Source organism: Medicago sativa, chromosome 2 (assembly GCF_051527215.1).
Source record: "Medicago sativa cultivar Bolivia chromosome 2, Bolivia_mono, whole genome shotgun sequence".
In the NCBI taxonomy this organism is placed as follows: Eukaryota; Viridiplantae; Streptophyta; class Magnoliopsida; order Fabales; family Fabaceae; genus Medicago; species Medicago sativa.
Window position 1 is genome coordinate 57,312,736 of NC_140750.1, and position 14,129 is coordinate 57,326,864.

Below are 14,129 nucleotides of genomic sequence, written 5' to 3' on the forward strand. Positions count from 1 at the left end.
CACTTTTGCCCCCAAAGAGACTATTGGAAAAAAAAAAAGAGAAATAGAGGGAGAGAGTGAGGATGGAGAGAAAGTGATATGGTGTGAAGAAATAGGGAAGTATGGAGGGGTATTTATAGGTGGTTTAAGGTAACATAGCATATTAGCACTTAATAGGTCAAAAAACGTGAAAAAACTTAAAAAAAAAATGTGTAAAAACCATTAAAATGCATTGACCGCCATCCAAAAAACGTGTGTTCTTGAGCTCAGACCACCGGCCAACCTGCGTGAGTTAACTTGCTCACGAGTCAGTGGTGCGTGACTTAACTCCGCAAGGGTATAACTGGAAATTATGCTGGGCATGAGCAAAATGAGTTGGGAGAAGAGCAGGAATCAGAAACTATTTTAGAACCTATTAATGATAATTTTAAGCCCATTATGGTTTGGAGTGATTGAGCCCAATTAAGAGGAGTATATATTCATAACTCTTAAGAGAAAAACTAGGTTAAGCCATTCACTAATTTCATTTCACAAACTTAAAGAGGTAGAGAGAGAAAGAAGATCACAAACTTGGAGAAGAGGAAAGAAGAGGAAGCTAGGGATTTGGGAGCTAGAGGGGAGATTGAAGCTTAAGCTAGTGGATTCAAGGCTTAGAGGTAAGGGGGATAGATTCCTTTCATCAATTAAGCTATAATTTCTTCTTTTTGATTATGGGTCATAACTGCTTATTGTAAATTATGACTTTTTGTGATTTTTAAAGATGAATTCCATGCTCTTAATTTATGTGTATTTATGGGTATGTTAAACTTCATGGAATTAATATGTTTATGTACCTAAATTCATAGTTGTTGTTGGTGATAAGTTGTTTTGGTGATTTTTGCTTAATTAAGTGTAAACCATGGATTGATGAGTGATTATTGTTTGAACATGTTTGAATTCACTTCATAAATGATTATATATGTTTGTATGTTGTTGAGGCTTGAATTGGTATGGTTGTTTGTGAAGTTTGAATGAAAATGAGAAAATGGGAACTTTTGGTGAAAAATTAACTACATGATGATTTTGATGTGAATTGAGGTTATGATTCCAAGTTTGAAGTTGTTTTGATTGCCTTTGGATGTATGTTAACTAATAAACAAGTTTGAGGGGTGAATTTGGGTCAAAAGGGATCAAATCGGGGTTTTTGGAGTGAAATTGGATGGGTTCCCGGGAGGAAACCTAAAAATTGGGCTTCATGTTCTGGTGTACTCGCCTGGCGAGTTGCATAGTTCAGCAACCCATGTTTTGGGTGTTTCGGGTACTTGGGGGTCGATCCAGACTTTCCTAAATGATTCTTTTGATGTATTTAACTACTGTTATGCTTTCTAAACATTGAAACATCAAATGGATTGGATTGAGATTGGTTTTGTGAATCGAATTGAAATTGTTTGAAAAATGTTCAAGAACGCATAATTTTCCGAAAGTCGTTTTTCTCAAGGAAATTAATAGAGTTATGTTTTTTTTTGTAGCAATGATTATAAAATGGTTTTGAAAGGTGTGTGTGAGCTTTAAACTTAGTTTTGCTTTGAAAATGGAATTCTTTTAGAATATGGTAAAATGAGACGAACTTAGGTAAATTTTGGAATTAATCGGAGTTGGTTTATGATGTGGATATGCATATGTTACTGTGATTATATTTGATATGTGTATATGCTTTGTTGAGGCGATTGAACATGTTTGCCTTGTCTTTGGTGAATTACTTAGAAAAGATGAATGTTGTGAAAATAGACGAACTTCGTCAAAATGATGTTTTATGGTTGAATAACTTGCAATTGTCTTTATGCTTATGATGATATGATAGAATAAGAATGAATCCATGATAATTGAGTGTTTAATATGATGAATGTCATGATGTAGATAGTTGTCTGTCTTTTATGTATAATGTGATTGTGAAACTTTATCGTTTTCTTAAGGTGTTAACTATTGATGATGATTATGTTGATGATTCTTTTGGTGATTTTAACTTGATGAATTGATGACGAATTTGTTGAATTGTGACTTTGTTTTCTCTACTAATTTCTACATTTAACATCCTTTTTCAAACATGGTTCCATTTTTCTTGTGCTATTGCTTTTATCACTTTGTAAATGTATTTTTTTATTGTCCTTGTGAATTCATAAATGTAAAAATATTTGTGACCAGTTCATTTTAAAATATTAACGCTTTTGGAAAATGTCTAAAATGTGAATTTTATTAGTTAGATAAACAGATATGGATTCAACCGATTAGTTTTCAATTGTAGGGATGAAATGGCACACCTTTGAAGGTCCTTTTAGTATTTTTGGACTGTTAGAATATTGAGATAAGTTGACAATTATATTCGCATCGTCAAGATGACAACATATCGATTTATTGTGATGTTTAGAAAATTGTCAAAATCAATGCCACACTTTGTGGTAGACTTACATTGTCGATGTGATTTTTTAAATGACTGAGCTACTGTCTAGTGAAAATATTTTGTCATTGAATTTGAGTCAGGCTAATGAAGCTGAAGTCTCTACTAAATAATGTAGACACAAGGAGACTCATTTGAAAATTGGTCAGAAAAGTTATTTTTACTTAGTTTCGGGTTTTTCTACATAGACGTTCAAACAAAACTATTTTGGTAAATTGTTTGAACAAAAAATTATTCTATAAATTACTTTGAGTTTTTCTAAGGTCTCTCATAAGAATTGAAGTATTCAAGAAAATGTTTCGTTTAAAATTTTTAAGAAAATACATCCTTAAATTCTAGTGTCGTCTGAGTTGACCCTCTGTTTGGGTAACATGTTATTAGTTAGTCACTACAGGTTATCTAACATATTAATGAGCTTAGAGATGATGTGAACTTAAACCTCGATATTGATTAGGACCCGTCGAGCCATGACATACAGAAGAGTTTTTTGTTAGAGCCTCATGAAACCTTCGAGACCCACATACTTAGTTTGTAGACTTGAGAAATAGTCAGTTTTCCATCACTCAACTATCATAGCCTTAACCTAACCTTCTATCGGATTAGAGGAATGCTTGCCTAAACCTTACTTGGTTATCTATGGGGGTGTTGGCTAAAATGATAATGATTTTTAGGTATAAACAATTTTAGCCAAGAAATCTCTTTGTAGTTGCTATGAATAGTGTTATTGTCAAAACAAGATCGATCCACAAAATTTTGAATCAAGTGATAATTTTACTTTATTATTTCTACTAGTTTTGGCAAATAAGTTTATTTAGGGAACTTAAATATAAAAGTATATTTACTTATTTGCATTAATTAAATTTTGAAATTAACTTTGACTCATTGTACCGAATGATATTCTAAAAAATAATAATAATATTAATAATAAAATATTATGAATGTTTGAAGTTAAAGTTTAAATTCACACGCTAATTTGACCAAATATTAATTACAGTGTTTTTTAGGTAATAAAAATGTTACTTAAAAAAACCAATAAAAATGTTAAACTATTATGAATATTATATTCAAAATACAAATCCATTTGACCAAATAATAATACTAAATGGTGCTATTTATTATAGGTTTGACTACAATATGTGGTTTTCACCTATAAAAAGATAAGGTTGTTTGGTTTTTGTAATATTTCATATGATAGAGAAAGAAAAAGTGAAACTCGTGTTGTCTTTTAAAGGTAAACACAAATCCCGTTTATCAACTTGTTGCTCTCTTATAATTTCTTACTAAGGTTAATAAACATTACAAACCTAATATATAATATCATATTGCAGGCTAAGATCATTCGACAAAAGAAAAAGGCATAAAATGGCTGAAGGAATAATGGGTGAAGGAGAAGGGATACAAATCAGAGTTATGGAGGAAGAAGAAGATTTGATCAGCAATCTTCCTGATGCACTTCTAGCTTATATCATTTCTCCACTTCCTTACACGGAAGTCGTGAGAACAAGTGTGCTCTCCAAGCGATGGGAATCATTGTGGAAACACACTCCTAGCCTTAATTTTGACGAAAGACAAATGTTAAAGTCATTGATCAAAGAAAACAATCAAAATTCCAGACTAAACTTCAATCTTGCAGTGACTGGGCAACGTAAGGTACATTGTTATAAAAATTTATGTAAAATTTTTTGTGTTTTTTACTATAAACTTTAGGTTTTAATTTATGATTGTTTTTTTTTTTTCGTTGATCGTGTCTAGTCCCTCTATATCTCTAGACAAGCCATGGTTAGTCTTCACAAAAAATTATAGATATCTTAATAATTAGATTAATCAAACAGTTCATATTTAATGGAGAATGAACTAGGAAAAATTAGAGAGAATATGATTACATATTTTAGCTTCCATTTTTCTAATAAAATAGATGAACTTTAATTATAAAGGCTTTTCAAATATGATATATATTATTGGACTTTATGCATAACAGGTAGATCTTGAAAGTGAGGAACTTTTTGCTGAAGCAGCCATGATGGTTACATCAAATATCGACAATCATATTGGTCCCTTGAAGAGTTGTAGCATTAGACACTTGCCTGAGAGTTGTGCAAGTGGGGATGTTGTGGGGTGGATGAGGAAATTACTCGAAAAAGAGGTGATTAAGGTTTCAATAGAACGTGATTCTTGTGATTATCGTTATGGAGGAATACCAGACATGATTGAAAGGAATGCTGCATCAACCATTGATTTACCTTTTGAAGTTTTCTCCAGTTTTAAGGTTCTTGAGTTGAAGAACTATCATTTTTTAACTACACCCTCCCTTAATCCTCAACAGATTTTGAATACTCTTACTCTTAACAAAGTGCATATTATATCTAACACTTTTCATGATATCCTCTCTCATTGTTCATCTCTTGAAAATCTTATCCTTGAGAAATGTGATTTCTTAACAGATGAGGTTAAGATTGTAAGTCCAAGCCTCAAATATATTAAAATTTGTGATGTGAACGAGCGTAGGATTTTGGTTTCTGCATTTAACATGGAAGTCATAGAGATTAACTCCGTTATTTGTAATCATGAAGATCTGATCTTAGAGGCCCCAAAACTTCGGGTTCTACGTGCTTACAATAATGTTCAAATGCTTGGACAAAATGTTTTTATAGATGGATGCAAGCTTTTGACAACAAGGGATATTATTGAAATTTGTGGTGGCATTTTGGTAAGTGTTTCCTCTACTATACTTCACTTGGAATGTCAGTTTTTTTGATTGATGCATATATTACATTTCTTTATAGTTAATAGAGGTGCATGTAATCTGATGTTTTAAATTTTTGCTGCATTACAATTCAACTAGGATATATATGTGTGTGTGTCTATATATATATATATATATATATATATATATATATATATATATATATATATATATATATATATATATATATATATATATATATATAAAATTTATATATGGTTCATATTCAATTACAATTGAATATTACAATCATATGTACATAGATGCAATCATTAAGATTAATACGTGAGTCAATGATAATGATTAAACTTTAATATCCTTAATGCATGTATGATTCCCTTTTGAGCCATCACAAAAAATCACGCTTATTGGGCAATACTCCATACAAAAAGTTCATAGCTTATTATATATGGACTAATTGAGTATTTGTGATAGGATAATAAAACTTGTTGTTTATGATATCTATTTAATACTTAGGATGAACACAGATTGGTAACCTAGTACGCCATCAACACCCTATTGAATAGTAATAAAACCTTCCTTATGCTACAAATATTGATTAGAGTTAGAAAACTCTCCATGCAATTTGATTTTTTGGCTTAGAAATATGTCATGTAAAAAATAGACAATTATATTTTAGTTTTTGACCTATCATGAGTATCTATTATTTAGATCGTTCAGTAATGCTAATTAAATTTTACAGCAACCAAAGAATTTATATAAAGAATTGAAGTTTTGGTTGTATCCTCAAAATGTAGTATTACTATAATTTATGAACATTTATGTCTATTTGTTTTATAATTATATTTTCTGATTGTCTTAGGGTCATCGAGGTTCTAGCATGGGAAGTATCTTTAAAAATTTGGTTACCCTTTGCCTCGATTTTGAATTGAACGGTAATAGAAATGTCATAGCTCTTTCTTTTGCACTCAAGTCCTGCCCCCAACTAATGAATCTTCAAATAAATAACCAGGTATGCTTGCTTAGGATTATTTTAGCTTGATCATGATTGCAGTCATTATACTTAACTATATATTTTTTTTGACATTTAACCCTCACACTCTAGGTCAATTTGGATTACTATGATCAAAATGACAATGGCTGTCTTCCTTACCCTGGAAGTTTGTTTTGGCTGAAAAGAGACCCGTGTAGGTGTGTCAGCCACAACCTAAAGAATGTTTGTATCAAGGGATACAAAGGTGAAGAGTTTGAAATTGAATTTGTTAAGTACTTAATATTAAATGGAGGAGTTCTGAATAATATTACAATTTGGTTTTTGGATGACTGCTCATGGGATGACGTCGTAGCAACTGCATGTTTACGGTCATATCCGAAGCTCTCTCTGAAATTATCCATTGATCTGAAACCTGGGATAGAGTATATAAGAAAATATGGTGGTAGCTATTACAACAGCATGGAGAGAAGAATAATATAGAGAATAATAGTAACTTGCTATGCAAGTAATCTTACCATTGTACTTCATTATCTTAGTGTAGTACATCATCTTAGTGTAGTACATTTCCAGATTGTGTAGTACAACTATTAGGTCTATATATACTCTTGTATCACTCTCATTTCACAATAATGAAGATTTATTTTGCTCTTCTATTATTTCATAATATGGTATCAGAGCACTCTCTTTGAGAGTAGTTCTGATCCTAACCGTTTTTCTTGCGATCCTAACCGTTTTTCTTCTTGTTTCTTCCGCTGCAATTCATCTTCTCTACTTGAATTTCGTGCAATTTCTGCACATTCGCCATTGATTTCTTCGTGTTCTTCTTGCTTCCTCTGTTTTCTGCAATTTTTGAAGCTTTTCATCTTCAACAATGGTGCGTAATTTGAACACTCAGCAAAACGTTGATTCAGTGTTCTATGTTCATCCTAGTGAAGGTCCCAACTCTGTGGTAGTTACTCCATTGCTTACTGGCTCGAATTATCTCGCATGGAGCAGATCCATGCAACGTGCACTTGGCGCGAAGAATAAACTTGTTTTCATCAATGGATCGGTACCTATTCCTAATCTTGATGATTTGAATCGTGATGCATGGGAACGGTGCAATCATCTGGTTTATTCGTGGTTGATCAACTCTGTTTCTCCACAAATTGCTCAAACTTTAGTGTTTCATGAGCACGCCATTGATGTTTGGGATGAACTCAAAGAACGCTTCGCAAAAGTTGATCGTATTCGCATAGCTTCTTTACGTTCTTCTATCAACAATTTGAAGCAAGGATCTAAAACAGTTTCAGAGTATTTCACTGAAATGAAAACTCTATGGGAAGAGCTTAATTCTCATCGGCCAATGCCTAATTGCACTTGTCCATTTCCATGCCGGTGTGAAGCTATGAGATCTGCACGCGCACATCGTATGGAGGATCAAGTAATTCAGTTTTTGACTGGTTTGAATGATAACTTCAACGTTATCAAGTCTCAGGTTCTTCTTTTGGATCCATTACCTTCAATTAACAAGGTATATTCATTGGTTATCCAAGAAGAGAGTAATAATGGTACAGTTTCTCTTCCCTCCGTTTCTGAAGATTCCAGCATCCTTGTTAATGCTTCTGACACTAAGAAGCAATATGGAAATGGTAAATCATTTGCTGGTTCAAAGAATAATTCTAGGTTCTGTACTTTTTGCAAACGTACAAACCATACTGTAGAGTTTTGCTATCAGAAGCATGGATACCCCAATTCATATAAGTCCAATCCTACAGCAAATGCTACCAATGCTTCTTCTAGTAATGCAGAGATTCAGCCTGTAAATTCTGCAGTTGACAATTCTCCTCCTACTGGTTTAACTCAAGAACATTACAATCATCTTGTATCACTTCTTCAGCAGTCACATTTGTTTGCTTCAGGATCCAATCCTTCTCCCCCAACCTCAAACCATATTGCTTCTGCTCCTCATTTTCCTTCTTCATCTGGTACTCCTCCTTCAGGTATATCAACTGTTTTCTCTTGTGCTTTGTCTGACTCTTCTCATGATTGGTTACTTGATTCTGGTGCCAATGAGCACATTTGTTCTTCTTTACAATATTTTACTTCATATCAATCTATTAAACCTGTTCATGTTCATTTACCAAATAAAACTATAGTTACTATACATCATGCTGGTACTGTTGTTTTCTCTCCACATTTTAAGATTTCCAATGTCTTATACTCTCCACATTTCAAAGTTAATCTGATTTCTATTGCCAAAATCATTAGCAGCATGAATTGTTATGTTCAGTTCTTACCTGATAAATGCATTATACAGGATCTGATTACCCACAGGATGATTGGTTTGGCTGATCCTCATGGTGGTTTATACAAATTGAGGATTTCTCCTTCAGCTTTTCCTTTTAAGTCTTCTGTTTCTAATGTTCCTCATTGTAATATATCCATAAATAAAGACTCTCAACCTATTGTTTCTAGTTCTTTTACTCATATTCCTGAAACTGCACTTTGGCACTTTAGATTGGGGCACTTGTCCAATCAAAGATTGTCAAATATGCATTCTTTGTATCCATCAATCTGTGTTGATAATAAAGCCATCTGTGATGTTTGTCAATTTGCCAAATATAAGAAATTGCCTTTTCCTCATAGTTTATCTCATGCTACTTCTAAATTTGAATTGATTCATTGTGATATTTGGGGTCCTTTGAGTGTTCCTTCTGTTCATGGTCATAAGTACTTTATCACTATTGTTGATGATTTTAGTAGGTTTGTTTGGATCATTTTGATCAAATCCAAAGCTGAGGTGTCCATTCATGTTCAACAGTTCATTACCCTTATTGAAAATCAGTTCCATATCACTCCTAAAATTCTTAGAAGTGACAATGGCCCTGAATTTGATTTGCCTTCATTTTATAACTCTAAAGGCATCATTCATCATAGGTCTTGTGTTGAGACTCCTCAGCAAAATGCTAGAGTAGAAAGAAAGCACCAACATATACTCAATGTAGGAAGAGCTCTCTTATTTCAATCCAAATTACCCAATTGTTATTGGTCATATGCTGTTCTTCATGCTGTTTTCTTAATCAATAGAGTCACCACTCCTCTTCTTCAGCATAAATCTCCTTATCATGTTTTACATGATTCTATTCCTGACTCTTCCCTTTTCAAAGTGTTTGGATGTCTATGTTTTGCTTCAACCATTCAATCTCACAGAACCAAACTTCAACCTAGAGCACGAAAATCTATATTTTTAGGCTATAAATCTGGTTATAAAGGTTATGTTCTTCTGGACATGCATTCTAGAGCAATCTTTGTGTCAAGAAATGTCACTTTTCATGAAACAATTTTACCTTATCAGTCTTCATCCCCTTCTTCTGTCATTGATACCTGGCATTATATTACTCCTTCATCTCAACCCTTTGTTGATGATTTTGACCATTTACCTATCCCTCCTTCTCCTGTTCCCACACCAGAAGATTCACCAACTATTTCACTTGATTCACCCATCACTTCTGAATCTTCTGCTTCACCTGTTTCTCCTATCATTGCTCCCCCACCTGTTAGAGCTTCAACTAGACTTAGAACTGCTCCTGCTTATTTACAAGATTACATTTGTCCTATTACAAATTCCATTTATGCATCATCTTCTCCTTATCATATTTCCAATTATTTGTCTTTTACTAATGTTTCTCCTTCTCATTCCTGTTTTGCTTTGTCTCTTCACACTCACCCTGAGCCTAAAACCTTCACTGAGGCAAACAAACATGATTGTTGGAGGAAAGCTATGCAAGATGAGCTTAATGCCTTGAGTAAGACTGGTACTTGGAAGATTGTTGACCTACCACCTCATGTTAAACCCATAGGCTGCAGATGGGTTTACAAAGTGAAACATCATGCTGATGGTTCCATAGAGAGGTATAAAGCCAGATTGGTTGCTAAAGGATATAACCAAATTGAAGGCTTAGACTATTTTGAAACATATTCTCCAGTGGCTAAGCTTACCACTGTCAGGATTGTTCTTGCTTTGGCTTCTATGCATAACTGGCATCTCCATCAACTTGATGTGAACAATGCATTTTTACATGGAGAACTTCAAGAAGATGTCTATATGATTGTCCCTCCTGGTGTTCCACATTCCAATCCAAATCAGGTGTGTAAATTGAACAAGTCTCTTTATGGATTGAAGCAGGCAAGCAGGAAATGGTATGAAAGGTTGACTTCAGTTTTACTCCTCAATGGTTACAAACAGGCTTCTTCAGATCATTCCCTTTTTCTTAAAAGCACTTCATCTTCATTTACTATTTTGCTGGTTTATGTTGATGATGTGATCTTAGCTGGGAACTCTTTGGAGGAATTCAAGTGTATCAAGCAGATTCTTCATACCACATTTCAGATTAAAGATTTGGGCACTCTTAAATACTTCCTTGGTATTGAAGTTGCTCACTCTTCATCTGGCATCTCTTTATGCCAGAGAAAGTATTGTTTAGATTTACTTGAAGATTCAGGATTCCTTCATTCAAAGCCTATCAGTACACCCTCTGATCCAAATGTAAAACTTCATAATGATGATTCACAACCTTACTCTGATGTTCCTGCTTACAGGAGGTTGATTGGCAGACTTTTATATCTTAATACCACCAGGCCAGATATCACATTCATCACTCAGCAGTTGAGTCAGTTTCTAAGCAATCCCACTCAAACTCATTTTCATGCTGCAACAAGAGTGTTAAGATACTTGAAAGGATCTCCAGGACGTGGTATCTTCTTCCCTAGAGATGCTCATCTTCAATTGCAAGGCTTTTCAGATGCAGACTGGGCAGGTTGCAGAGATACCAGAAGATCTATCACTGGTCAGTGTTTCTTTTTGGGCAAGTCACTCATTTCTTGGAGGACAAAGAAGCAACTCACTGTCAGCAAATCTTCTTCTGAGGCTGAGTATAGAGCTTTGGCCGCAGCATCATGTGAATTGCAATGGATCTTATATGTTCTTCAAGATTTGCAGATTCAATGTTCCAAAACTCCTGTTATCTACTGTGATAATCAGAGTGCGCTTCACATTGCTGCTAATCCTGTGTTTCATGAACGCACTAAGCATTTAGAGATAGATTGTCATATTGTACGAGAGAAACTGCAGGCCAACATTCTCAAACTGCTACCTATCTCTTCCAAAGACCAGCTTGCTGATTTTTTTACTAAGGCACTTCTTCCTCAACCATTCAACACTTTGTTGTCCAAGTTGGAGATGATAGACATTTATCACCCTCCAACTTGTGGGGGGCTATTACAACAGCATGGAGAGAAGAATAATATAGAGAATAATAGTAACTTGCTATGCAAGTAATCTTACCATTGTACTTCATTATCTTAGTGTAGTACATCATCTTAGTGTAGTACATTTCCAGATTGTGTAGTACAACTATTAGGTCTATATATACTCTTGTATCACTCTCATTTCACAATAATGAAGATTTATTTTGCTCTTCTATTATTTCATAATAGTAGCTTTGATGATTGGGTCCGAACCCTAAAATAAACCGCTTGATGAAAAACTGAAGTGTTTTGGTTTTTATTACTCATGGGTTTAAACCTCTCGAAGTTGCTATTAGACTTATGTTAGTATTTTTCGTTTGCTTGCTTTGTATGGATTTTAATTTGATAGTTTTGTATCTTGAATTTTCATATGTTCTATGAATACTATTTAGTTATATTTATATCAGTTTTTAAAATAAACAAGTCATATTGTTGGATGAGCAATGCTATGGTCAGTCTCCTCTTGTTGGATTTATATAAGGCAAACACACATGCACAAATTCGCACGCTCCTATTACAAATTAATGTAGAAGGCTACAAACACAATGCATCTAATTACATGCCTATTTTTGTATGCACACATTAAATCCACGTGGCCTTTTCCCTTACTTATCTTAAAATCCCATTCATTCATATAATATGGTAGTATATGATCTAATTTATGCAACAAATGTTTTACCACTAGACATATATCAATATAGGTTCCTTCAAAAAAAAAATATCAATATAGGTATGAACGACTCATAATTAAGAAGATTATTCTTCCCATTAGCGAAATTGTGGATCTACTTGTTTCTTTTTTTAAATAGTAAATTTGATTAATAACATATAAAGTAATAGCTTCATCTATGAATTTTGGTTCTATTTGAGATATCATAGACATGTTTGACTTTTCTCTAAAGGTTTTTCTGGTCGATCCTTATCATTAGGACTCTTAATCATGTGATTATGTGGATGATAACCCACTAACCTCCAACTTTTAGGAGGACTCTGAGATTGAGTAGATGTTCCTCATATACTTTCTCAAAGATTGGTTGTGTCTCAAGTATCTTATCATCTTCATATGTTTTATGCTTCTCAAGTTCTTCAAGCTCATCGAACTTGATATGCATGCATTCTTCCTTTGTGGTAGTAGAGTAGCCAAGGAAGATTCCCTTGTCTGACCTTGAGTCAAATTTTCCAAGGTTGTCCTTGTGATTAATGGGATCAGGATTTGCTGCTGTTCAAAAATAACGCAGTTACACGCTGTTTTTCATTTAAGTCATTGGATTAGATTACAACATTGGGAAGTCTTGTGGCACAATTTCATCCAACGGCTTACATTAAAACTGCGGGAAAAGTTACAGCACCAAATCCCAATCCTGATTAATGATATAAGAATAACACCCAAAAATATGGCAATAAGAAATATTTGGTTTTCTATTTTTTCAAAGTTCGAATGAAGTTTTGTTAAAAAATCTTTCTAATAGAACTACTCCGAATATAGCAAGAAATGATGATGGTTTCAGACCAAAAGTATTTTTCAACATTGGCCTCATTTAAAACAGTTCTAGCCATTTCTTGCAATGTTATATTTTTTTTTTTAACTTCATTTTATTGATGTGTTCTTGGACAGAAAAATTATAGAGATATCATTCTCATAAAAAAATGTCTTGAAGCATTCATTTTAAAATTCTTCTCCATGATCATTTCTCACTGAAATGATCTATAGATCTTTCTCATTCTAAATTCTTTGTTTGAAGCAAAATAACCCATGTGAATCTAGAAAATTCATCTACAATGACAATATTTATTTCCTCCAAGACTATCTATTTTGATAAGTCCAAAGCCGAATATTTGAACAATTAGATTTCAATTCGATCTCAGGTAGAGCAAGCACACCAAAATAATATTTTGTTTTCATTACTCTAATCCAAAAGTTTTTTAGGGTTAGAAACGTTTCCAAGATAATTTAAGCATATATATGATTGGTTAATAATTCACATATTCTTGAATCTGAGCCCCCACCCTTGTCTTTGGGTAGGCATTCTATGCCAAGCCATTAGGCGACAGTTTCTCTAATCATTATTAGAACCCTATATAAGGTTCCTAGAAATACATTCAATCTCGTCTCAAATTGATGTTGCAAGTTTGCATTGTGTGGCCAGGGATATTTGTCAAGGAAGATTGGACTTTGGACTTAGAAAAGTTTGGACTTGTGCAAATTTATCTTTTGACCAAATTTATTGCAAAAATCATCCAAAACAATATAGATAAGATAAGCTTGATCGATCGTAGCTTCGACAATCATGATTAAGTCACCTTCAAACATCATATGAGATATCATTGTTCAACAAATCATGGATTCTACCAAAACTTAGCTAAGATCCATTGTTCAACAAATCATGGATTCTATGACCCATTCTTTCTAGAGCAAGCATAACTAAATCAGGTGAAATTGGATCTCCTTGCCTCAGTCCTCGAGAAGATCCATATGAATCAGTTCTGGTGCCATTCCAATTACGGGACATGCTAGAAGATAAAATACACATAATAATTAAGAAAATGATATGTTAAGGAACTTTATGCTTCATAAGTGTATCTGTAATGAAATTCCACTTAAGCATGTTACTAATATATCAAGTCTCCTAAGAATTCTTTCTTTCATCTTGAAAATATTACCAAACACATTTATATTCGACTACACAACTTAGTAGAAGTATTACTAATATTTTCTAACCAGTTATCTA

The 14,129-nt window shown here is 33.4% G+C and overlaps 2 protein-coding genes across 2 annotated transcripts; both read left to right on the forward strand.

Moving 5' to 3' along the window:
- The first annotated feature begins 481 nt into the window (after positions 1 to 481).
- LOC146949229 (F-box protein At1g80960-like) lies at positions 482 to 6,591 on the forward strand. The gene is made up of 5 exons (XM_085748498.1): positions 482 to 635; positions 3,742 to 4,063; positions 4,392 to 5,120; positions 5,980 to 6,129; positions 6,223 to 6,591. Exons 2-5 carry the CDS (start codon positions 3,776 to 3,778, stop codon positions 6,589 to 6,591), a joined length of 1,536 nt encoding a protein of 511 aa, XP_085604624.1. The 5' UTR covers positions 482 to 635; positions 3,742 to 3,775.
- Positions 6,592 to 6,736: 145 nt separating this feature from the next.
- Positions 6,737 to 8,729, forward strand: LOC146949230 (uncharacterized). Its single transcript, XM_085745323.1, has 2 exons — positions 6,737 to 8,093; positions 8,411 to 8,729. Exons 1-2 carry the CDS (start codon positions 6,983 to 6,985, stop codon positions 8,443 to 8,445), a joined length of 1,146 nt encoding a protein of 381 aa, XP_085601449.1. The 5' UTR covers positions 6,737 to 6,982; the 3' UTR covers positions 8,446 to 8,729.
- Positions 8,730 to 14,129: the final 5,400 nt, after the last annotated feature.